A 26,860-nucleotide genomic window follows, 5' to 3' on the forward strand; every position below is an offset into this window, starting at 1 on the left:
ATAAGTACTCCATAATGGCTTGCTGTAGGTTTTCCTGCAGAGACAAATGAAGCCGCAAGACTGCTGAGCAGCACTGCACAACTCCATCGGTAGAGGTGTTTCTTACCTGCTACGGAGCAGTAATATCACCCACACATGTACTTTACTGATTTGCCATGTTTATAGCAATTTGAAGATCCAACTTGTGAACCAAACTCTATTTGAAAATACTTCTACAGGGAGCATTGGCTTCCATTTGGAAGTGAATTAAATTAAAAATAGCTTTGAGATCCAGATTTGCGTGAAAAGCATCACAGGGATTTCTGCACCTTGTTGTCACATTACTTGCTCGAAGCTAGGTCTTTTAGAATCTCCTTGCTCTTGCAAACTCAAATTTTGACTGCTTATCTTACCCAAAGCCCTTATGAAATATATTTCAAGGCAGTTTAGGTAATCGTGGGTGGCTAATAAAATGAATTATCAAACAGAAATGTAGTCCCAGCTCCAGACTTTATGGCACTTAATTCACTTGGCTCTAACACAAATTTCAGGACCCCCGACGCGGTGGCCAAACTTGCCAAGGTGATAACAAATCCGGGGGCGGTTCAGTTTTCGTGCTTTCCAAGGACCTCACTTGTCAAGAAGTGTTTAGAAAAGCCTGAGGAAAAACTCCGGACCCGTGGCTGCTCCTTCCGACATGTAAGCACACAGGTGATGACAGGCAGCACCTACTTACCGGAGCGCTAAGCAGTCCCTACATCACATCTTATGAAGGGTGTTTGTGCCGAGCATTGGCGCTTGGCAGTATTTAAATTGAACTTTTTTTTTTAAGATTTTTTATTTCTCTGGCTGTGTTTTTCACGGGCATTAAGGCAATCAGTTGACAAACAGGATGCGTTTCCTGGCACCACGTCGTCCCTCCGGTCCTAACTGCTATGAATATATGGCCATCTATATCTATATCTGTGCACATGAACGATGCGGGAGGTGTCTTTTATGCCTGTCCGTGGCCCACCGGCCTTCCACGAAAAACCACAACAGCAGTTAGCTGCCAAACGCCTCTGTAGGGCTTGGCTGAGGTGGGGGGGGGACACCCAAAAACCCCCCAGGAGCGCTCAGCATCGACTCCCCAGTGGGAAAGCACCCACATCCCTGCGGGAACGGGGCTTTTGGGGAGGGAAAGGGGCGAGGAGAAGGCACACAGGAGGGGCAGGGACGCCGAGGAGGGCTGTGCGGCGGGGGGGAGCAGTCCCCAGCGGGGCTCGGTGCCGGGCCCGGCCGCCCTCCCTCATCCCCCGGCGGCACGGGCGGGGGCGCTCGGCGGGCCGCAGTCCCCGGCGGGAGGTTGTCATGGTTTCCCGGGTCACATGTGTGCGAGGTTCCCCCGGCACGGAGCGGGGGGGAAGGCAGGCGGCAGGCGGCGGGGGCGGGGAGGTTTCAGTCACGGACGGGGCCGGGGACGGGGCCGGGGCCGCCGCCGCCGCCGTGCCGGGTGCGGGGCGAAGCGGAGCCGGAGGCTGCGGCCGCCGCCTGGCACCGAGCCGCGGGCGGCACCGCGGGGCCGCCCCCACCTGCACCGCAGCCCGCCCCCTTCGCGCTGCTGCCTAGGATCCCCCACCTTTTTTCCCCCCTTTTCTCCTTTTTTTTTTTTTTTTTTTTCCCTTTCCCCCCCCCGTCCCCGGCCGGCTCCGGCATGAGCATCTCCATCCCGGCGGGGCTGACGGAGCTGCTGCAGGGCTTCACGGTGGAGGTGCTGCGGAGCCAGCCCGGGGACCTGCTGGAGTTCGCCCTCCAGTACTTCGGGCGCCTCAAGGAGGAGGAGGCGGCGGCGAGGAAGGAGAAGGAGAAGGACAAGAAGGAGGCGAGCGGCCGCAAGGCGGGCACCCCCGCGCCCGGCCATGAGAGGGGCAGCCAGCCGCCCCGCCGGGCCCCCCCGGACGCCCGCGGGGTCAACTTCGCCGAGGAGCCCATGCAGACCGACTCGGAGAGCGGCGAGGAAGAGGAGAAGTTCCCGGGTAGGGGTCGTTTTCCCCCTTAATCCCTTTGCCCGGGCTCCCGGGGGTGCCCCCGGGTGGGCGGCGGGGCCGCGGCCCCCTCCCCGCAGCGGCGGAGGAGGAGGAGGAGGATGAGGAGGGTGAGGAAGGGGATGGAGGGGACCCCCCGGCTGCCCAGCTGAGCAGGGGGTGTGAGGCTCGTATCGCCCTCTGTAGCAGGGAGGTGGTTGGGGTCACCTCGCACCCCGCTTTGGCAGCGAGTGGCGGTGCTGGGGACAGCCCCGTCCCCAAACTTCAGCCCCCCCCCGGCTCGTCCCTTTTGTTCAGGTGCGCTGGGCGGGGTGCCCATGTGCAGCACCCGCTTCTGGGTGTTATTTGGGGCTCTTCGCTTCCTACGCATAGGCCCGGGTACTCCTGATAAACGGCAGCATCCTCCTAGGGGCCATCGATACGTTTCCCTTCTGGAAGAGCACGACAGTGCTTTGTAATTAGTCCGGTAACACATTGGTGTACCCACACCTCTCAGGGGCGAGGTGCTGTATTTACACACTTGATGAAGCATCTTACGGAGCCTTGTGTCTGTGCTCGGCTTTATGAAGCACATATTTTAAACCCTAATTTCTTCTTAGAAGTCAGGCTGAGATTTTCGGCGCAGCAGGAGGGCCTGCGGAGCAAGCATAGCTGTGAGGACAGCAGAGAAGGAACATCTGCAGCATCTCCCCTCTCCTCTGAGGGGAACACCTATCTGCACCCAGCTGAACGTGTCGCCTTTGTGTGGCTGACAGGCTTTATTTAGAGACAACACCGATCTATCTGGTCGGTGTGATTCGCGGGACAAGAAGCAGCTGTCTCTGAAGGGTGTGTAGCCCTCGCTCTTTGTGTTGCGGGGAGGCTGACTGAGAGGTCAGCCAGTGAGGCTAGGTGGAGGAGAGGAAGTGGCAGAGCATCTTCTGAGCATTTTTTTTTTTGAGAGCAGCTTGAAATTGAAGTATACCTCATCAGACCATGAAGCATTCATTCTCCCAGGTTGTACTGAAGGGAGATTTACTTAACAGAGCACAGAGGCCAGCTGTTTGCTGGATGAGTATCAGTGCAGTTTTTAAAATGATGGCTTGTGTGCATTTTATCAGGAAAAAAAAAAAACACAACACATAGATGTTTAAGAACTGGGTAAGTTTTCCTTATGTTACACTGTCAGGTAGTTGGCATTCCTTTCATCTCTTCTTTGCAGCCATACCATGTGCGTTTAGTGAGAATTTGAATCTGTCAATCAGGTTCTGCAGATTTACATGGTAATTGAACTCTAATGCTGATTATATCATCTGTGAGATTGCTAAAAATCTGGAAATTTGCTGTATTTGAAAACTGAAGCAGGGATAATGTGGAAGAACAGAATTAATACCTTCATTCATTAACACTAGGCAGGGTTTTCAAACACGAGGTTTGTAACGCTAAACAAACAGACTCTTCATCATTGGTGAATGGAGAGCTGGAAGTGCAGAAAAGGAGCTCGAATTTATTAGCCTATGCGTGTTACATACGTAACAGTCTATAGGGCATTTTAAAAAGCTTTTGAAGCATCATCAATACCCACAGTCAAGATTTTCTTAATAGCCATTCTTTTGTGATCTTTTCAAGATCACAAACAAAATATTGATTATTGTCAATATTTTAATTGAGAGACATACTAGAATGACTTACTTTAACTAATTGACCAAAGAGTTTTCTTGAAATGCACAAAAATGTCACATTTTTAAGCCTAATATATTTAGAATTTTTAATTATATTTTGGCTCGTAATTCATGGCAGTTCAATAATTAATAATTAAAAGTAACAAAACCAGAAATATTTGTGAAGCCACCTGGAAGGTGAATTAATGAGTAAGTTATAGCAAGTGATTACTAATCGTGTGCTTGTGTATGGGCACGTTGTGCAGTAGTGTGTATTTTAAATTCCAATTTTATGTCTGCCCTGAATATGTATGCTTTTAAGGTGACATAACAATGCATCCATTCAGCCTTTTGTTAATAACCAGAGGCATAAAGCCTTGTATTTAAATCATTGTTAAGGGTTTAAATACCAATTTAAAAGCATATTTCTTTTATGCTTTTAATTTATGTTTCTGTAAGTAGCAATTCTTGAATGTAAGTTAGGGGGGTAGCTCTTTCTTTTCTTTCTTTGCATTTTCTTCTTTTGCTTTTGTGAATAATCAAACTGCTTCTGTATAGTCAATTTGCGTCTGTGTTGTATACTGCTTTCATACAGCAGAGGAAAACAAATTTGAAAAGTTTATAACTAAATGTAAAATAAAAAAAAAAAAAAACTCTGGCAAGGAGCTCAGACCTGGTGGCAGTACCTTTTTTGCTAAGGCAGTGTGTTCAAAATGTCAAGTTGACAGTGCTCCTTAATTTGGCAATTCAAACAGGATGTTGTTGAAAGCTTGTTGGAATTGCTGTGTCCAACTCCTTTATTTAAATTTTTTCCTTGCAATATATGTTTCTAAATACCTGCAAGCACTGCAGTTGAACACTTTGTCAGTATTAATTTTGTCCTTGAATTGCATTTCAGAAGGTCCTTAAGCATTATTCCATTTTAGAAATGACGAGCTGAGGCATAAGCTGTTTAAAAAAAAAAAATAATACTGTACTCACGTTTAAGAGTCCTATATGAACCACAAACTGAACTACATCCAGGTCCTGTGCTGTGTGTGTTACATCAGTCCCCCAAATAATTTGATTTGATGCAATTAAAAAACAGCTACCTTGTCTGATGGGGGGAACTTTGTTGTATTGGGCATTGTAGTTCTGAGCTGGCACCTGGGGTTAATGAGACCTCTGAAATGACATTCTTTAGGTTCAAGGCATTCAGATTTTCCCTTCCTGAACACACTGCTTAATTTGGAAGTGATTTTTAGGCCTTCCGGTATATATTTTTTCTATATTAGATTGCCCTACATGGGTGTAGTAGGGTTAGTCAGTGAACACAATTAATTCCTATTAATATGAATAGCAATTACTTAAATTGAATAGGACTTAATTACATTGCACATGTAAAACTGAGCCCTCTCTTAGCAAATTCTTCTAAATTTTTGAAAGTTTGAAGTGTTTCTTGAAAGGCATTGTACCATGTCTATGCAAAATTAGAAAATACTCAATAAGTTAATTGGTCCTTTACAAATCACTATACTTTGCACTACCACTTACATGTCAGTGTGTACCTTGGTTTGATGGGTAATAACCCACATTATTTGTAGCAGCTGTGTTTAAATATTTGCTCATATCCAAAATTCCTATTTTGTCTAGCCCTGGTATCAATTATTAGATGTTTTTACGACAAATGTTGTTCTTTAAATTCAAAATCTGCAAGGTTGACTGTGCCATTTGGTGCTGTGTAGCCTTTGTTTACTTTTTCTTTTGTTTTACTATGTTGCTTTTTCCCCAGATAGTAATGTATTTTAAGAGGAAAATACTTCAGCTGTCCCTCTCCTCCCCCGTGTCATTCTGTTGGTGTGTTGGTGGCATTGAGCTCCTTCCCTGGAAACCCAAGCTTAAAATGCAGCATTAAATCTCGGTTTTACCCGCTGATAAGCAGCAAAATCTTATTTGAATGTTAGGTAAAGCATACGTGTTCTAGCTTACAGTATCAGTGTTAGAGGCTTGTCTTCTCTTCCAGTTTCTTTGTTCAGTCTGAGTTGTATATGAACATTATGTATGTGAATCATTTTAAAATAATAGGTAAACTGTAGAAGGCAGAGCATTGGAAAAAACTTCTCACGTGTCCATGACAACTTTGTGATGATCTGTGGTGCTTCATCAGGTCTGTGAACCTGCTGCTTTCTTCCCGAAATTAAACAAAAGCAGAAAGCACTGAACAGTTTGTAACCTTCTTCCAGGTCTGTCATGCAATGACAAGGAAGGTGAGAGTAATGGAAGGAGTCAGTAAGAGCAAGTGGGCAATACAAAAATGTATAGGTTGTAGTAGGATATTAAGTCATAGGTCATGTAGAAAGACACATGAATTTCTTAAAAACATTTATTTTCAAAATGAAATCTGGGTTATTGGGAGTGGTGGCTGAAAGCATTGCTATCTAAGCTTGGCTTAGCCAGCTTTAGGAATGATGTTTTAATCATTTCTGCACTCGCTCAGCTGAAATATAGGTATACAAGTAATGCCTTATTTCTTTCTTACAAGGAGAGACCAAGTCAGACCCAGGCTGGAGCAGCCTTACTGAGGATGCAGTTTAGAGAAGAGAAGTTTCCAGTTGCAGGCGAGTCCCTGCCACAAGTGTATGAGCGTGGGTGCTGTTGGCATACTCCTTGGCATAATTTTAGGTTATACCTACTTGGGCATTTCCAAATTGTGTCTGGTATAGCATACACAGAGATCATTCACAACAAGTGTTTGGGATGCAGAGGGCTTCTGCAAAGGACAATTTTATCTGTGTGGATGAGTGCCTGTCTGTTTCAGGGGGCCATGGTGGTCAGCGGATGGTCGCTGGCTGATCTTACCCACTGTGCAGAGTCACAAAAACACAAAGCTTTAATTCTTTGCTATAAATCATAAGAATGATAAGAGTTTTTTGAAATAATGCTGTCCACTATTTTTGACAGGAGTAAACTAAAATATCTTCTTTCTGCCAATAGTTTCACAAAGCAAGCCTGAGCAAGTTGGCAGTTCAGTCCTTTTTTTCCCCCCTCTCTCCTCGCTAACCTGTAATCTGACCCAGGTGCTTTCTTAAGCTTGGGAGAATTATAGTCCAAAAAAACTTAGTCTGACAAAACTACAAGCAACTGGAAATGTGATCTTGTAATGGGAAGCATTTAGCAGCCTTCATAGTAAGGAGCATGGCTCCACCTCCTATGCGCGTATGTATGTAATTGCAGATGAAAAGCATACTTTTTCTATAACAACTTTTTTTTTAAGTTAATGTTTTCAATAAGACTTTAGTTGACATAATGGCAACCTCCACTCAAGTGCACCTGTGTGTCCCTGCTTAAAACAAAAGCATGCATGAGTGAAGGTGTATCACTGGCTATTATTTTGTAAACGTTTCTCTGTGCATTTAAGAAAAGCAGAAAAAATATTTAAGACATAAAGACAGAAAAAAAAGTAAAACTATAGCAACAATATTTTAATGTATTTCCAGCTTCTTTTTCTCTGAAGGAAACAGCTTGAAACCACCTCTGGCTGACTGCTCAGCTCAAAAAAAGAGAACAGTATTAATGCAGGAAGTATGGGGAGACATAAAATTCTGTTGGCATGAGTTTAAAATGATTGTATTAAGAATGATAAGGTATAAATAGTGTCAGCACTAACACTTGCACACCACCACTCAGTTTCTTGCACGCATCATGTATGTTCTAAAGGAAACCTGGCTCACTCAATCTTCCAGGAGTTTTGTGTCAGTCACTGACTTTGGTTCAGTTTCCCAGAGAAACCTTACACTTTGTTCCCCATGTGTACTCTTGGTTATGGTTTTGGATGAATGGAAAAACAATTTATTTTGTTCTTTAAGTAAGCAGAATAAACATATCCATGGGCATTAAGAAAGTGCTTATTTTTAGAATGTACTCTTGTTATAAAAACAAAACAACAGGAAAAATGAAAACTAATGTAGGAGCCTAGTGTTTATAACCTGCACAGACTGGTACTTTGTGTATCTATCAATAAGTTAAGCTTGGTTTAATACATGTGCATCTCCAGGTTTATCCCCAGTCTCTTATGCAAAAGTATGGTATTCTGTTCACCAGAACTGCTTCCCACAGTTTGAGGGAAATCTACCTTAAATAGTGAAGTCTCTGCAGACTCGTTGGCCTTAGCTGCTCCTGTAAATCTGGAGCATATGGTTTGGAAACCACACATTTAGGTCACAAGGTACAGATTAATCAAGGTACAATACTGGCAGCTGCCCCGTTTCTGTTCTTCGAGTATCAAAGATGACCTCTAGGTTGGGAGATTTCGTTTGTCAGGACACTGATGAGAGAAATGAGAAGGCAAGGTAGAAGACAAAGCAAAAAAGGAGTCTGTGTGTGGTAAGGAAAATGCAAAGATGAGAAGGAGGAGAAGGAGGATGCACAGAAGTGAAGTAAGGGGAAGGAGATGAAAGAAAAAAAGAGTACTCACAGAGAAAGAGAATTTAATGCTCTGCTCTTATTTCCTTTACCCAGATATAACCCTTCTCTCCTCTTATATACACCATAAACTTATGTCCTGATTTTCCTATTGAAGTTCTGGTTGCCTTGTAAATATATTTTTAAAAGCAAAAATGCAGACTTAAAAGACATAGACCATTAATTTTAGTTGATGAATGTAAACTTGGTCATTTCATTGTGAAAGAGGTTTAAAATATTTTGGCATATTCATCTGTCCTCTTACTACCATATCCAGAGACTTGTAATGCGTATAGAATCATGGAATATCCCAAATTGGAAGGGACCAACAGGGATCATCAAGTCCAGCTCCTGGCTCCACGCAGGAACACCCCAAAATCAGACCTTGTGTCTGGAAGCATTGTCCAAATGCGCCTTGAGCTCGATCAGGCTCAGTGCTGTGACCACTGCCGGGGGGAGCCTGTCCCAGTGCACTTACATTCTAACAAAAGTGAAAATTCTAACAAATTCAACAAACATGAAGCAGTTGAAGGAAAGTTTTAACTTGAGTTTGTCATGGGGAATTCAGATTGTTCTCAACCATTTTCTGTTAAAAAAAAAAAAAATAGTTAATGGCCATCATCATCAATAAAGTGAAAATTATTTAAATTAAAAATTATGTATTGAATTATATATGTAATACAAACCCTTTTTGAAATGTCCCTTTCATTAGTGCTTAATCAAAATCACAGTGGTTATTTCACCGACTACATTGATAATGAGAACACCTTAAAGTCATGCCCTAGAAGAACTATTTTTTCTCTGGGTTTGAGCTCTTCATTTGAGCTTTGAGTGAGTGTACTTGTGGGGAAATTTGGTACTTCAAAAAGGTGAATGATTTTAGGAAGGTGAAAGGAGGAGGGAGAAGGCTCTGCTGCTAGAACAGGTCTTGACATACACGAACTAGAAGAAAAAGAGGATTTTTGTTTGTTTGCATTTTACTATAGAGGTATTATTTAATATAAAAATACATTTATCACATGGGTTTTTATATGTTAGGTTGCAATATGGGTGCATAAAACCAGTGAAGTCCATGTATGCATGAGTTACTGTATGCCAGGTAAATGTGTTAAAAGGAGTGTGAACACCTACAAGTAGGTATTGCTACCATAAGCATGGGTTTGGGTATTGCTTGATTATAAGCAGTCTTATGATAAGTCTAAGGGATATGTATATATATATATTTATTTTTGACATCTGATGATGGAACAGACGATTCCAGACAGCTTTATGTAAAGGTTTTATACTGACAGCCCCTTTCCTTTCAGGGAATCCCTTTGGTAAACCCTTTTACTTTCTGGAAAAGAACGATAACCTATTTACTCTGTGGAACCAAACAGGAATTTTTTACTGTGAATTTTGGTCATGACAAATAATTACAAACTTTGTGTTTTATTTAATATTTTTCTAAATAAAGTACATTTATGTTCTATGGATCAATTTTCAGTCATAGTCCTAAGTGAGATGTTTATAAGCTAGATTGTTTGTCCTCAACTGTCCTTTGTTTTCTCTTTATTTCTACTTTGCTAATTGACTGGTGTCAATTACATTTCTCTTTGAAGAAAGGCTTCATACTTGTCAATTCTATTTTTTTACTAAAAAATTTCTGAGAGCTCTATTCCAAGTTTTTTTGTACATTTTATGGTAAAAATAGAAGAAGTATTCACACAGAATTTCTATTCCCAGTCACTGGGGAGTGTCATACATTAATCCAGATATAAATTGATAGAGCAAGTAGGCTAGAAGTGCAGGTTTTGAGCTACATCAATAATGTGATGTTGATGAAATGTCTGCTGTTAATCAAATGTCTAGTTCAGCATTTTAAATGATACCAGGTCACACAAGGAAGTGTGAGATCTGAAATGAAGGGGGATGTAGCCAGGCAAAGGTGTCTGAAGTGTATGGGAGGTAAAATGTGGGTCGAAAGCACAATGAAATGCACTGAACAACAGCCATGTGACAGGTTCCCATCCTTCCCATAAGAGACATCCTATTAGCATCACTGCTCGGAAAAGTAATTTAGAGACCACAGGTGAAATGAGGAAATGATAATGAATGAAATGATGCAAAACTCCAAATTTAAATTTAGTCAGCCTTGCCTTATTGTAACGCTCTGGATGGTGGAAGGTAGAGTGGTAAAAACACGCTGGAACAACTTAAAGTGTTTTCTCTTGTGTTTGCCTCTTAAATTTCTCTGCTTAATGATATTAATATTAAAAAAAAATAATAATCAGAGCAAGAATCTGAAGCTGAGAGCTTGAGGAGGTAAAAGCTAATGATGAGAACAGCTTTCTTACCCATACTGTTCCAGTTACTTGACTAAAATGTGTTTTTTGTTTTTTTTTTTTCAAAGATGGCTTAAAAGGGTCAATTAGTAAATATTATGATGACTTTTTCTTTTTTTTTTTTTAATGGAGGGACTAGAAAACTGCTGCATAAAGTAGATTCTGAAAGGAAATTAAGTAACATGATCTTTCCTGCTCAGAGTTGTTCCAGAGACCATCCTGCTTTTATAGAGATCTTTTTAACAGCATCGACCCTTTCTGAATCCCCATGATTCAGCTGTAAAACGTGTTTTTATAAATATTGGTAGTCTTGTCATAGTGTAATTTTTAACGTGACATGTCTGCTGTAATACATACCAGACAGGAAGAAAAGGAATTCTTGCCCAACACTGGAGACAAAACATTCCTTGCAAAGCCTCAGTATAGGCTATAAATAAAAGATGTACAGAATCTTCACTATCAGGATGGCCACAAGCTGGAAGCCAGTGTAAACACTCAGACCTGCGAGCCTGACAGTGCAGGCTGCAAAGTGTAGTGTGTTTTTTTTTCCCCATTCTGATTTTAGTGATGGATTTATAATGCTAGTGCATAAAATCAATTGCAGTGAGTTACCAGGCATTTGTAACTGTTGCAGTGTATGGATTAACTCCAACTCGAGCTGTCCATGAGAGCATTGTGGTGGCCTCTTTTTGATAACCCCACAAATCAGTCTATGTTGTCAATGCAGTCAGCTTGTCCTTCTGGTTCCTGTTACTTTCACCACTGCCCCTCTTCCCTTCTAGATCCAGTCAGTGCAGCTGTAACACTTCTTTTCATTGAAGCTTAAGGAACTCCAGTAGTTATGCCAGTAATCACCTTTGGTAGAAATTGTTGACCTATGTGAACATATCACAAGTCCTTGAAATAGGTGTCAGTCAAGATATTTTTGCCTTGTAAGGCTCTGCAAATGAATGCCTAGAATCTAGTAGACATGTTAAAGCAGCATCGCTAGATTAACAACAGTTAACAACAGAACTACAAGGACCAAAAACATTTGTCTAATTTAGACCTGGGGTCGTACAGAGATTTCTTGTTCTCTTCCAAACCATTTTTTTTGTGAAACTCATCACATTTACAGTCAAAACAAAACAAAATAACAACAAAAAAAAAGCAGTGTACTATAGATATATCTTAATTTTCTTAAGGCTTTGAACATGTTTTCTACTGTTCTAATAAAAACATTTTTTGGTCATGAATAGGTATTTAAAAATGTAGGTTTTCAATAATAGACCCCTATAATTAGAGGGACAGATTTTTATTTTGTTTTATTTAATTTCCCTGTTCTACCTCATTTCTACTGAAGTCGAGGAATTAGGATCCAGCTACCTTTACAGACCTGCTTCTTCATGCATCTCTAGTACTAGACTTAGAGATAAAATTATCTCAGGTTCTGTTTTTTGTTTTTTTTTTCTTCCTTCTTTCTTTTTTTCTTCTCTCTTCTTAATGCGTAGTGTTTTCTCTTTTCAGCCATTTCATTCAATACCTTTGAGGAATGCTCAGGCATCTTTCTCTAAAAGCTCTTGTTTAGCTGATAATCTGTCTGTCTCTATTGGTTTTTAATAGGTACTCAAAACATAAGAGAGACCGATCTAGCCTTCACCACTACATTATTTAAGCATTTGGGAGGGAATTTAAATATAGAGAGAAGTCTTTCTTCCTTCCTGTTGCTTCAGCCTACAGGAAATATTATTTAGTGGCTAATGCATGCATTAAAAAAAAACGTTCTCAAAGTAGATAAATGGTTATTTATTCTGAGATACCACAAGCTTTAATTCTTGGGGAGAATCTGCAGTATTTATCTGCACGTCTCCCTTGCTCATCTGTCAGTTTTGTCCTTCTGCTGGAACGTAGCTGCTGCTGGCAGGTGAGGTGGGAGTAGGCACATTCATTTCCATTATCCACCTTCCAAAAAGAAGTACGTTTCTCTTCTGGTTTTGCTTTCTTAGAACACTTACAAAATGGAGCCGCTTTTCTAAGTGGGCCCCAGTTCACTGTCTGTCTGTGTATTGTCGTATGAATGTGGCCTGTCTGTCATTATTCCAAGTCTCGAAAAATTAAAAATCAAAGGAAAGCAATTATCAGGCTTTCTCTAACTCCATTGTTCAAGTCATTGCATTCTGCACAGTTGCAGACTTTGGGGTGCTCAGAGAGGCTGGAAAGTCCTGGGATCTGGGGAGGTTTCAGTCAGAACAGTTTGAGTTCCCGAGACATCCATACACCTAGTGGAAATTTGTCTTCTCTGGCTGTTTTCGGGGAGTTTTGGTACTGTGCCCCTAGAGGGAAGTTCCATGACATGAACTTCTATAAATACAGCTAGAAAGGCCAACTTCCATGTTAATGCAGAAACTGGATGCCATTGATCCATTTCCACCACAGAAAGGGGTTTTCTAGGGAAGTTACACACAGCATAAGAATAAAGCAGTGCGTTGCAACCTACTTCCTCCATCTCAGCTTTATTTTTTCTTAATGAACCTTCTTGGAGCTAGATGGGCAGAGAGGGGAGAAGAAACAAACTGTAACGAGAGACAGGGAAATACAGTAACAGCCTAAAACACAGTAACACTTCTGCTTGTCACATTTTGTTGCTGTTACCAGTGTGTCAAGTATTGTATTTTTCTTCCTTCGCTTTTTTTCCTTCCTTTGCTTTTTGCAACATGGGAAATGAAGAAGATTCCTTGACCAGCTTTTTAAACTAAAACGCAATCAGTGGCTAACGTCAGTTTTCCTTGCTTTGGGGTAAAGGCTTTTTTACAGTTTTCCCTGACAGCAATGGAGGATAAATCACAGAAACATGCACGATCACACTTCTCAGCCCAAAGGAGCAGGGTGAGCTTTACACTTCTCACACAACACTCGCTGTCGTTACAGCTGACACCAGATAGTGGAAGATGACCCAGGAGTAAGTGAGGCCTGGGTTCCTCTGTGCTTTCTGAGACGCATTTTACTTCTGAGAAAGGAATTACCGTGTGTGGCTGTGGGAGAAATTGGTATATTAAAATCCAGTGTCTTGACTTCATCATAAATTGAAAATTCCCCTTAAATTGGATTATTTTTTATTTTTTTTTTTTTAATTCTGATGCTTTATTTGCTGAAAGTGAAGGTGCACAGTTACTTGGGAAGAACTAATGAATCTGACTACACAGCACTGAACATGAAGTGGCACATAGTTCTTGTTTCTTTCAATCAGTCACCGTGTAAAGCTGTACCAGCCAGTATGGTGCTGGGATATGTTCAACTCAGTTGCGTGGGGGAAACTAGGAAAGTGTTTTATGGCTCAAAAGAGCCAGCTGGTGTATGACATGGAGTGTGCATCATGCACTTGCAATGTTTAGGTTTGTTCAGGTTTATTATAACATTACTAAAGGTAAATTACAGCGTGCAGGCAGGGACAGCACCTTAGTGCCTGATGCAGAGCCGTCCAGCCCTGCTACTCGGAGTTGTCTCGTACTGCTGAGCAGGCTGACAGGCCAAACGAGGCAGAGCAGTACTGAATTTGGGACTTTTCCTTCGTGGTGAGTAGTGGTTTGGTGTCAGCTGTTAATACTCACAAATTTGTAACAACTTCTTTTCTCTGGGTCTTCCCCCATTGTAAAATTCAATTGAAATCATCCAGCTAGTTTAGAAGGTAACAGGAACAAGCAGATGGATGATATCACAGTACAAACTTTTCCTTGAACCACAGCTAAAGAAATGAAGCAGGAAGCAGTTTTCTTGAAATAAGGTAGTTATTACTAACTCTGATTAATAGCAGCAGATTATGCAGTAGCCCTTATTTGTTGCTCCTTTTTATCAGTTGGTCTCTCAATTGCAAAATAAAATGACATTTCCTCGCTCCCAGTGTTTCAGTGGTTTGTGCTGAAATTAATTTAAACTTGACATGCCAGTTTTAGCAGAAGGGCAATCTTTCTTCCTAAATATCAAGAAAAGAAACACAATTGCTGTTATACCTCAGAGCACTTACATATTACTGCAACCCACACTGGGAAGGTAAGATGAGTCTGGTTACTGCCGAGTAAAAGTATTTCTTTGTGATTTTGTTTTGTTTTGCTTTAATTTGGAAGAGATACAAAGGTCAGAATATAAACACAAGCACTGTTTTGAAAATGTAAAGGCAGAGCCAAGAAGATTTACGCATTCATTCCGGAAACTCTACTTTATATTTACTTCTGGCTAGGAACTGACATTGTTTAACTTGGGTTCTGCGTTCCAGGACAAAATAGTTTATAGAACTGTAGAATTACCCTTTTTTTTTTTTTTTTTTTTTTTTTTTTTGGATGAAGGGGTGAATTGAGCTTTAGTCTCTGTTAGTTTGTTATGGATTACGTTTGAGGTAGTAAAGTTTTTCTGTTTAAAACTAACCTAGGTTTTCTTACACAAATTGCGTATTATAGATTCTACAGTTGCAATGTTTTATAAAGATACCTCCTCTGAGTGTAGTTTATGTTTGACATCAGTTTCTGTGTTTACGTAGTGAGGAATTGAATGCATATGACTGATAGTGCTTCGGGGAGTGGAAAGAAGGTTGAAGTTTTGTAGTCTAAAAAGTCAGACAAATTCCAGTGAGGCTGGGAGATGAGACTCACCGGTGGAGATAACGCTGTCACTTTTTATGAATTTATTGAAAGGAAACATGTTTAATCATAGTTTTCAGTTCAAAAATACTGGTTTTGGTGATCAGTAGTTTTGATTTTTAAATTAATACATATGCCATGATGTTTTCTAGTGGTCAACTGCATATTTTATGATATGGCTTGCTTTCTGAATAACCTCTTGTCTTAATATCAAAATGAGAATTTGGCTCTGTAAGTGTGAAACAAATGGAAGAGACGTGTTAATCAGAATTATTGGCATGTCTGTAAAATCAGATGCCTTTCCTGTATAATACTTTAAGCATGTTAAGTTTGTAATACAGGAACACCTGCAGGGCCTATGAAACTGCATGCTTTAGAAAATGCATATATGTCTATTTTTATGGGCCAGCTTGATGAATCTCTTATGGTCTGTCAAGTTAGTTACACATTCATTTAAAAATGTGTGTATATGGCACAATATAGTAGCTGAGGGCAACTTTTGCCATATTCTACCAGTCTTAAGAGATGCTTCAAAAATGTGCAACAGAATTTTATTTAAATATTCTGTGGGTCTGGATGAAATCCACAAGACAAAGGAATTTGGACTAAAGGCTAAGGTTTGGTCTCTTCTAATCTCATCCCTTGATAATCATCCTTTAAGGAAGAAGAATGAGCCAGCAATTAAAATCTTTGAGACAAATTAGGTTAAATCTCCATGTGTGTCACAGACTTGCCGTGTGCCTCTGAGTAGCTTGCGCTGTGTGCCTGCACACGTGCGGTAACCCAGTAAAGTGGAATATTTGCCATCCCTTCTTTCAGGGACCGTGATACGTGCATGGAGAGCTGCAAGGGGCTTGTATAGCATCACTTCACTGATGTACTTGAAAGAATTAATAACTGGAGACCAGGGCCTGGCTGATGCTAGAATTTAAGTTTGTTTGTTTGTTTTTTGTCTGGTGCATCACTTTCTCTGCTCATTATTTTCCTGGAAATGTATAGGAATACCTGAATAATCAGCAAAACTTGCAAAGAGATGAAACCTGTATGACATTAAGATAGCAAACTTCTTCAAATAAAGAGCTATTTCATTCTTTACCTTTTCTACAGTCTGCTTTTAATTTTTTTTTTCTCTCCCCTAAACAACTTTAAGGTGGGCAAGCTGAAAACTTGAGACTTCTTAAAAGACTTGAGTATCAAAAAATACCCCCCAAAGCCACATGTTTAGACTATGAAGGTTGCCTATAAAAGCAGTATCAAAACTGACAAGCTTTAGTATATTTTATCATTGTCTTTATGTAGGATTACATCTAGGCCCGCCTGCCATTTTCTGGATGTTATCGCAGGAAAGTGCCAGTAGGGTTGTTAAAAACCATAATGTTGTGGAGGGTGCATTCCCAATGAACAGAACTCTTGCTGAGCCAGCAGCTGCCCCAAGGGATTTGCTGCTGTGGGATTGGAAGGGGCTGGAGGTGGCCTTGGGTGGCCCCAGCAGCCGGCGCTTCCCGGCTGGAGCCGACCGCCCCGAGCATAACCTCATGGAGCAAATGCAGGGCTATTTAGACCTAGATTATAAAGGGTGAATAAATTTGTCTTGTGTCTGTTTTTTGTATTTTAAGTTGTCTTTGTTTTAAACATTTTTTTAAATCCACTAATAGAATTAATTATTTAAAAAAAAAAAATTTGGAAGGAAAAAATAAAAAGTAGCAGCAGTATTCCTCATGGTCACTTCTAGTAACCCACTGTGAGTACTTGGAAAGTAGGATAAACGTTCCTTTTAATTAAGCTTACAAAGTTGAGTATTCTTTAATTTCAGAAACTTTTTCAAGAAGTCCGTATTTTCAAAAAAAGCTGTTGAGATAAAAAGGAAGAAGTCTTAGGAAGTTACAAGTATTTTACAGAAATTGATTTTTTTTCTGTTGAGGGTATAATGTAAAACATACTTATTCCAGTAAGTGGAAACAAAAACTCTAACCTTTCTTCTTTGTGGGTACTGAAGTACTGAGATCACTAGGTCTGAGTCAGGCTTTTTACCTACTTTTTAGCACGCCTGCTTGGATTCAAGAGAAAAGCTTTCAGTGCCAGCCTGGGGGGATAGAGCATGATATCCACCATGGCCTGGGGGACAGGGCACATTTTTGGAAGTGTGGCTTGCCAGTCTGACATGTAACCAAGCAAACTCATCCCTTAGTTTTTGTCTCTCCCTTTCCAATGCAGAATCTTGACCTTTTCTGTTTACAGACTGTAAACATTTCTTCAAAGGCAGTGGAGGCTGGGGGTGGACACGAGGCAGGACAAGTAGCACTTCACCAGGCACAGTTTCTGTCACGTCCCCAAAGTGGAATCATTTCACTCTTCAGCGATTTGTGCCGGAGCAGGGCTCCGGATTGCCAGCTGCACCTCTTGGTCTGCCTTTATTCTGTGTAATTCCTGGGTTAGTATCTGAATCTGAGCCCACGTAGGTAGCTGTAAATAGACAACATGAAGTGTGCATTGACTTTTTGGATGGGTCTGGAGGGATGGGATCTTTGCCGTATGACCACATACATTGGTTGTAGCAGTATTTCAGGCAGCGGTGCCGCTATCAATTGTAATTTTGGTATCGACTCCAAACTGGGAGCACAGTAGGTTATTTTTTGAAAAGCCCTCTGGTGGCAGACCATTATGTGGTGCCAAGAGCTATTTCATTGCCTGATGACTAATCGGCCTGTGGCTGGTTGGAGGGTGTTGTTATCAAGAGTTATGGAAAGTTGGCCCCTCGCAGGAATCTCACAGATAGTTACAGAAGGAAGTCAGGACAACATTCTCAAGCTTTGCTGGCCAGGAGCAGAGCGAAATGGGAGTGAAAGTGACTGTGATGCCGAAGTTTACTTCCAGCAGATGCAACTTTTCAAATGCTGCCCAAACTGTTGAGCAAAATGGAGCGGTACTGAAATAGCCATTGCTGGTCATCACTAGAACTTTCTAAATGTGATCCCAAGGCAATGCAGCCATAAAACATCATATTTAAAGTTTGAAGTCGTCTCATAGGATTCTTTTACTGGTACTGCAGCATAAGAAGGAAGCAAATGGTGGTAGAGAGAGATCTTTGTGCTTTGAACAGCCCTCTGCTGGCAGGTGTTGTTTGGCCTCTTCCAACAGTCCCTGTTTCACACACACACACCACTTTTTCTAAAGTGTTGAAGTAAACTGGTATCTGAAGCTTCCTTTGGGCCCATCTCTCCTCTTTTGCATGAGTTTGTTGGTTTGGGACAGACAGGGTGTATCCATAAGGTCTGTTCACACTCTGGGCTCTCTTTGACCTCTTCCTTCTCTAGAGAAATGAGTTTCAGATTGCTCCATAATCAAGGCTCGGGTACTGACTCAGGGTAAGGGGCAGCTTGAGAATAAAGACTGGATCTATAAAGGGCCTTAAGTGACAATGTTTGGTATCATTGTGCATAAATTTACCTTCAGGACACAAAAATCTCCACACCAAGTTAGGGAACTGAGCTGTGTCATCCTGGGGTGTTCTGGGGATGTTCTGAATTGTTCCCATGGAGGAGAAAAGCAGTTCGCAGGCTGTGGAAAAAGAACCTAAAAAAAGAGGCATTATACTCTATCTATGCAAAGTTATTTGCTGCTGTTTGTGTCTCGGCACTGTGACAGTAACGTGCAGTGCATGGGTCTGCATTTGGTCATGGCCATACAAACGCTGGCCCAGCCGCAGCCAGGCCGGGAATGGGGACGAGCTGTGCCGGGCTGTGTGCGCTGCTGGGAGCTGCAGCGGGTTCTGCATGCCTGTGCTTGGGAGAAGGGGGGTAGCTGTTCGGGGAGAATTTCAGCATCAGGACGGTGGTGATGGAGATGAGATCTGCCTTACATTTGCCCTTTATTTTTTCAACAGCTCGCTGGCATGAGCCACAGAATACAAGGATGAGTGCTGCCCCGGTCACCTGTAAGTGGTCATCCCTAGTTTGCACTATTCTTTACCCACTCAGTTCAGGGGAAATGATGGCCAGCGATGCAGTTTGGGAGGTACTGTTTGTAAGAGCCTCAGTCCATATACTTCTGGCTAATGAAAACACACCAGACAATGGGCTTTGCTTACATAAAGTACTGTGGCTCTTTTGGCATTACTACCAGGAAGATGTCTCTGTGTGGTTCTGCATCAGTAGGAAGGACGATGACTTGTGTTCTTGTGAGCTCATTGTTGATTCATTTTTGCCATTGCCTGCAGTCCTCCTGCTGGTTTGCAGGTTTCATGATGTCTTCAGCAGCACCTGAATTGCTGGTGCAATGTCGACAGGCCAGCATGCAGCGTGTTTGTTTGTGGTCAGGTGTGCAGAGTCACTTAGGTATTCACCATCACTTTGGTGACCCTTTCCTTGACTCACAAAGCCATCTGTGGTCAATGTGAACCATGCCTGAGGTTTCTTTAGTTTGTGTATCATCAGTAGTCCTGTGGATAGTGGCTTTGACCACCTGAAAGAGACGTAGGTGGCTCTTATTAATGAAGCTGAGTCTGAGTTCCACCTTCTCTCTGGGTTCATGTTTGCATGCTGTCCTGCATGTCTGCAAGAGTAAAACAGTGCAAATATCACACGAGTACGTAAAGTCTGTCCTGAAATGAGGATGGGGGAAAGTGCTTTGGTTCATGCTCTGAAAACTAACAAAATTGACTGTGTTAGTTCTGATCAGCTGTGAATGGGTATCGTGAATGCAAGAGAAACTCCCTTTAAATATGTAATGTTCTTAAATAAGCAAACTTTAAAATACGCATGAGATCCAAAATCTTAAATTTTGCCAGGAAATGAATATGCAAGCAATGCAGGTTGCCGATCATACATATTCATATACTTTTTCATCAAGGTACTTTAGTAGTACTAGGCATAGGAAGCAGGCAGAGACTGTATAAAACTTCAGAAAGTTTTAATGGTGTTTGCCCATGTAGGATTTGTTGTAATAACCCAGTGGCAAAGTGACAAAAACATGAATAATAGTAGGAGAGCCTGAGTCTTAAAAAGTTTGAGATTTTGGTTTAAACATAGCTAGTATAAATGTGTATGGAGAGGAATCAGTGATGTTCAGAGTCGTTAAACTATATAAAAGAGATGAGATAATTATAAACTCCACACAAAGGTGTACTCCCTCAGAGAAGGATCCTGACAGCCATGACATCTGCTCCAACCCACTACCATCAACGAGGTTGCAACTGGATTCCTTTGTAATAAATATAACTTGCAGGTATTGTCAAAAAGAAAGTGGGCCAAATTTTTGTAAAAATTAAGGCCTAAAGCACAGTTGTGTAATAGTTAAGGGGTGCTGTTAGATACTCAGGAATTAACAAGAATGGGTCACTTTTGTAAAAATTTTGGGCTATGCAGTTTGATAGAAACTGATTCAAAGACAGGTGCGAGTTTTTCTTTGTCTCTTGCAGTGTTGATCCTGAAGCCTGGTGACACATAAATGTCAATTTGTTATCTTCACAGAGGAGCAGAGCTATCCAACTGTTTTGGGGACTGCTGGTGGAGCTTTGGCAGGATGACCAGTTTTTCTCCCATCCTGATTGGAAACTTGCATACATTAGTAAATACGCTTCAGGCAGCAAAATTAGAAAGCAGAAAAGAACATGAAATTGGATCTGAACGCCTACACTACAGTGTTAGAAAGCAAATAACCATAATATTCTTAAAATAGTTTATGAAATTTCAAGTGGAAAGAAGCCATTTACAGATGGTAAGAAGATAAAAGCGTTACTGACATTTTGTATCAGATGGGCTTTAGTGGCAATTGTAAACTATGTTATGGCTATGGCAGAATATTTCTTAAAGGTTATGATAAATTGCTTAGGCAGCAAAGGGGGGATGTTGCCACAAGTTGTGTGGGGTGTGGTGATAAAAGAAAAGAAAATAATCCTGCAGAGTCCGTTAGGCAGAAAGAGGGAGTTTGGTAAATTCTACAAAAGCAGAGGATGGAAGAAAAAAAGGGGTCTGTAGATGGTGTTCAAGCTAAAGCAGCACTCTGTGTCTCAGGTTTAGGCTCTATAAGAAGACTGAACTCCCTTGTACATTTATTCTATTGGTATTTTTAGATTTAATTTCACACTTTTTTTTTCTTCTTTCTAAATATATCATCTCTGCTGGGCATACATTTTCTCATATAGACGTTACTAGGTTTTGTCAGATATACTAAGTAACATGGGATTGAGGGCAGCAAGTACACCAAGCCAGAGCTTCCTCACAGGTTCAAGTTTTCAGCCTGAGTCTGATAATTCCTGGTGGAAATTTGGCATAATGAAGGATTAGAAATATTGCTGTGAATATTGCTTTAGTTATTTATTCTCTCCTATCTAGATGACTGGTTAGTTTTAATGTGGTAATGACTAAGTGTATGGTCACAAGCAATAATGAGGATGAATTTCAGAGGGAAGACGTGCTGTGTGTAGCATGCAGCTCTATGTAACAGGATGTGTATTTCAGATAAGGAGAATTCAATACAGCAATATATTCACTTTTATGTTCTGGCATAGGACATTAATCTGAAATATGCTTTTTTAAAGAAAAAGCCCAAATCTCAAAAGAGATGGTTTGGGAAGAGTAACAGTTCTTTCCAAGCAGCATTTCATCCCCATTAGTGGGCTGTGACAGCCCCTTCCACGATATCATGTTGTAGGTCTAACACATCAGACAGGTATTTCATCTTCTTATTTTCAGTGTTAGTAATTACGTACAGCATCAAATATTCATAACAGCTGAAATCTCTTAACAGATAAAGCAGGAGAGATTTCTTTGCCTTTCGTTCAAGGTTTGTGTTATGACAGGCTAAATAAGTAGCCAGCTCGTGGTGTAGCAAATGGCTGTATGTATGTGTCAAAACGTGGCCATGAGAGTGAGCTGCTCAGTAGTAGCGTTTAAAAAACAAATATATTTAAAATCATCACTAACTATAACCTGGGAATAATGGAAAAAATACTATAACAATATATTACAGTCTCTGTTTATTAAATGTGTTCAGGGACCATTCAAAATGTTGCTGTGTTACTGATACCACAGAGATCCATTTAAATAGATATACAGAATAAGTTTTCATGCTCAGCAATGCAAAAACTTTTTATCTACACATTTTTTATCTACACGTGTTTTTATCTACACATTTAATTCTTGTTCTTGTGCGGTGACATCTCAATAATCCATTAGATCAGTCTTCAAAAATTGTATTGAGCTTTTCTTGACATGAATCCTCAAGTCAGGCTTGAGGGTTGTGAAGATGTAATTTGTGGGTTGATACTATGTAGTGAGTAGGGAGAGGTGAGTTAGTAGAGTTTGGTGTTTGGTTTTGATTTGAAGGAGCAACTTGTGTTTTGCTTGGGAGACGTGTATGTGGACTGAAGCATGGAAAGAAGAGCTTCCCTTCCCTTCCCTTCCCTTCCCTTCCCTTCCCTTCCCTTCCCTTCCCTTCCCTTCCCTTCCCTTCCCTTCCCTTCCCTTCCCTTCCCTTCCCTTCCCTTCCCTTCCCTTCCCTTCCCTTCCCTTCCCTTCCCTTCCCTTCCCTTCCCTTCCCTTCCCTTCCCTTCCCTTCCCTTCCCTTCCCTTCCCTTCCCTTCCCTTCCCTTCCCTTCCCTTCCCTTCCCTTCCCTTCCCTTCCCTTCCCTTCCCTTCCCTTCCCTTCCCTTCCCTTCCCTTCCCTTCCCTTCCCTTCCCTTCCCTTCCCCTTTTTTTGACTATAAATTTTCCCCCAATTTCTTGAGAAGCTATTCTTCAATGAAATAGAATTCATTTTCCAGACTGAAAAATGGCAAGAGCTTAAGTCATCTGTAGAGCTAATAAAAATTTCAAAATTCAGTTTTGGGTAACTACATTTTAGGACTACAACCTATTGTAAGCTTCTCTCATATTACAAAAATGGGCATAACATGATATTCAGGTTTTATGTGTATATGTATATTTTTGCAGTATTCTGTTGCGGTGTAGACGATTTTCAAATATGTAGATGTCATTAAAAAAAAATAAAAAGGCAAGTAATTATCTTGGAGTATCCCCTCTGATGTAGCTATTTTCCACTATCAACATCTCTTTCTCTTGCAACAGCAAAAATTTTCATTCTCTCAGTTTTTCTCCAAGTAGCACATAAATCCTAGTACCATGGCATCATTTCAACCTCATCTTGGCTTCTTGGTCTCTGTCTACAGCACTCCCTGAAAGCAGGCACTTAATACTTCGTGTCTTACAGCTTGCCTTCTGCCTGTGTACACGAATGCCTGTATATGCCTGCACTCTGCCTCCTTCAGTACGCAGCAGCCCTGGCTCCGTAGGGAGCACACCCTCCTGAAGAGCACATACTGGTGTTGCCTTCCAGCAAAGCACCCTTCTTTGCATGGAGCCAGACCCCTCTGCGTGCACATCTTACTCTTTAAGGAGCCGTGGATTTTCCTCCCGAGGTGAAATCAGTGTCTTGCAGTGGACTTACAATTCTGCTTAGCTGCTGAGGTTTGGTTATTAGGAAGTTTGGTGGCAGTGCTGTCACCCCGACTTTCAGGTTCTGTGGCAGAAGGATGCTTAGGCTGTGCACCCGTGTGGCTGGGGTTTCACTTTGTGTAAAGGCACAGATAATTAATTTTGTTTCTAGTTAAAAAAGTGATCTTTTCAGATGGACTTACTTGGTGAGGGAAATAATAAAATATGTCTTAAAACATTACCATTGCTGTCAAGTTACTGTTATTTAGAAAGCTGTGTTGTATCCAACTACCCTACTGCAAAGGCTGTTTGTCTTCTGAATAAAACTTGTGTGTTCCCTGGACACATCCCCTCTCCTCATTCTTGTCACAGACATCATGGCCTTTCACAGAGGAAAGATGAGAACCCCTCTCTGAAGACCCTAACAACTCCTTCCTTTGTCATAGTCACTTCTTCAAACTGTCACTGAATGTACCAGCCGCAGTCTGAAGCAAGAAGGAAGAAAAGCTCTTCAGAGTAAAGCAGACCATTTCTAAAGTTATTTCAACTCTAACCAATTTCTTAGTGAATACAGAGATGTGTGTTATACAGTTTTATTACCTATTTGCTGTAATTCGATTTAACGTTAACAGCTTGATTTTTATCATCGTCCTAAAACCATATTCTGGTAAAAAAAATTTATGAGTTTTTGGATATTCTAAGCAAGAAATGACCGTGTACCATGACCTCTGATGCAATCAGCTCTTACTTATCCACTGGTAAATGGTCTGTTGTGGATTGTCCATGCCCTTGTGGTTGTGGATGATCTGTGCCCTTGCTATTCATGCTGGTGGTGCTGCTCAAGCACAGCTTTCACAGCCAGCTCCATGCTGAGATGGAGAAAAAAAGAGCTGTGTTGCCTCATAGCTGCACAGGGACAATGCAGTTGCCATGATGTGCTTGCAGTACTCAACATACTCCACCAGCACCTCATCAGAGCTTGTTTTGGGAGGCCTGCTGAATTACCTGGGGCTCAGCACCAGCTGTGTTGAACCTACAGCAGTGCTGGAAGAGGAAGACTTGGCCATGCTGAGCCTGGCTGCAGGGACAAAGCGGGCGAGAGCACCCAAGGTGGTAGGGTGGCAGCATACGTCCCACCTGCCTTGAGATTTCATCAGGTCTTATTAATGTGCATGCGCATTAGCATCACTGTGTTATCTTATGGCCATCTCAACCTGGAAGTGCTCTGAAATAATCTGACTGGAATATCTAGAAATTAAGTGATGGAGAGAAATAAGAGTGGCTCCAAATTATTTCCATTATTGTTATCCATGGTGTCCCAGTCTATCATTGTTCTGGGTGATAGAGAGTTACTGTATTTCATTCATTTGGGCTGTAAAAACCAAAGTCTCACTAAAGCACGTATATTAGAAAGGCATGCAGCCTACACATACTTGATTTTTTTTCTTGCTCTAATTAGTTCATTCTAATTAATAAAATGTTTATGGAAGAAGACCAGCTAATCTTTACTTGCATAATATAGGAATGTGATTACAACAGGCATAATTCAAAGTATTTGTGAAAGTTGCTGGGCATCTGAGAAATGGTTGAACTTGGAACTGAAAAGGTAGAGCCTGAAGTGTGTGTAAGGCTTATAAGTTGAAATTTGGCCTGGGATTTTGGGAAAAGTAGCAAAACATAAGTAAAACAGGAATAACTTATTGAAATCGGGTTGCCCAGGGAGGTGGTGGAGTCACCATCCCTTGGGGTGTTCAAGGAAAGGTTGGACGTGGTGCTTAGGGGCATGGGTTAGTGGGTGACGTTGGCAGTAGGGTGGTGGTTGGACCAGATGATCTCGGAGGGCTTTCCAACCTTAATGATTCTATGAAGTCACTGGAGTTGGACTGTACAAAACAATGTGATGTGTTGAGAGCAGGTTCTCAAACTCTTGAAATCTGGGCTATGTTTGACCCACTGACCTCAGTGACATCTGTGAGTTTTAAGTGTTTTACCTTCAAGAGGATAGAAAAAATGTATGGTTTGGTTATGACTTTTGTTTCATCACCTCACCCAGGTCACACCTGTGCCTCTCACACAGGGATGACAAGTTATGGTGCAGATACTTCTGTTTGTAACTACCTTTTAATATATATTAGCAATACTCACGTTTTGTAAATATAGCTGGCTTTTGGGGCTATGGCCTGCCAAATTTGAGGGTTTTAGAAATGTAATGGCTGAATTTATTTATTTATTTTTTCCCTATGAAGATATTACAGGAGCTAATTGAAAGCGAGGCTGGTGGGAAGTGTTCTAATTTTCAGTAACACCAAAGGTTAGCCGCTAATCTCCTGTCAGCCCTCATCACTCAGAGCAGTCGTTTTTGCTTTGTTTTGCTGGAAAAGAGCACAGCTGGGCACTGCGCAGGCACGGCCTGGGGAGGCTCCCGTGGCCTCCACCGCCAGAGCAGGCCGCAGGGAGCCAGGCACGCTCAGCCCTGTGGGCTGGGGTCCTGTGACACAACCCATGTTGGGTGTTTGTCCTTGTTGGCAGAAGGCACAGCCTGCAGGGCACATTGGCAGGCTGCTCGAGCACGTCCCTAGCTCGAGGACTGCGTAGACTCTTGTTAAATCCCCAGCTGATAGTCCAGACCCTGGCTTCTTAGGAAGGCCATGTGTCTGGTGGCCGCGATGTGTTCAGCTTCTTATTCCAGGTGACACTCGTGGCACATCCACGACAGCTTCTGAAGCGAACTTGACTTTGAGGGCTTAAATTGTGAGCCTGGAAAAAGGGACAGCTCAGCGCTATCAGAACGAGTTAACTGCAGGACGGACACCCAGCTAGGGGCACCGAGCTTCGCCCTGGTGCTCTGCGAACAGCCCCATCGAGCCCCGGCTCTGTCTCCTCTTCCTGCAGAATTAAGCTGCTTCTATTGTCTATCTCACCGGGCTGCTGTGATGAATGCTTAACACTGTTAAAGAATAATATGAATAGTAAAACACACAATGGGGAAAAGAGTGATGGTTAGACAGGTTTTGAGTGATGGAAATATTTTTAGTGCATGCTTCATGTGAGATGAAGTTTTCATGGTGTAGATTCAAAGTAAATATATTAAAGCGCCTTAGCTTCTTTTGATCATTTATCAATTATTTCTGTATATGTAGTTGATTTTGTATTGACAAAAACTGTAATTTTTGTACAACCATCCAAACCAGGATTGGCAAATGTGAATTTCGAATTTCAGTTACCAGCAGGTAACATCTTGGATGATGTTACACTCTCATTGTGTGGCACTAACAGCAAAACCGCTGTAGTATGTCACCTAAGAACTGATAACTGAGACAATTTAGTCAAAGCTCTGTCAGGAAAAAGATCTCTGACACTTTTTTTTTTTTTCCTTTTTTTTTCATTTTCCTCTATGAAAGTTTGTAAAGG

At 41.5% G+C, this 26,860-nt stretch overlaps 1 protein-coding gene across 2 annotated transcripts in view; it reads left to right on the forward strand.

The window, feature by feature from the left end:
* The first annotated feature begins 1,377 nt into the window (after window positions 1-1,377).
* Window positions 1,378-26,860, forward strand: part of PRKAR2B (protein kinase cAMP-dependent type II regulatory subunit beta) — an 83,117-nt gene continuing 57,634 nt past the window's right edge. The window contains exons 1-2 of one of the 2 annotated variants that reach the window (XM_005010251.5): window positions 1,378-1,994; window positions 18,901-18,951. In XM_005010251.5, the coding sequence (XP_005010308.2) occupies window positions 1,673-1,994; window positions 18,901-18,951 (373 nt within the window). In that variant the 5' untranslated portion in view covers window positions 1,378-1,672. The remainder of the gene's footprint in view (window positions 1,995-18,900; window positions 18,952-26,860) is intronic. The other variant, XM_013103601.4, reaches the window with a different exon arrangement.

This window comes from Anas platyrhynchos, chromosome 1 (genome assembly GCF_047663525.1).
Source record: "Anas platyrhynchos isolate ZD024472 breed Pekin duck chromosome 1, IASCAAS_PekinDuck_T2T, whole genome shotgun sequence".
Taxonomy (NCBI): Eukaryota; Metazoa; Chordata; class Aves; order Anseriformes; family Anatidae; genus Anas; species Anas platyrhynchos.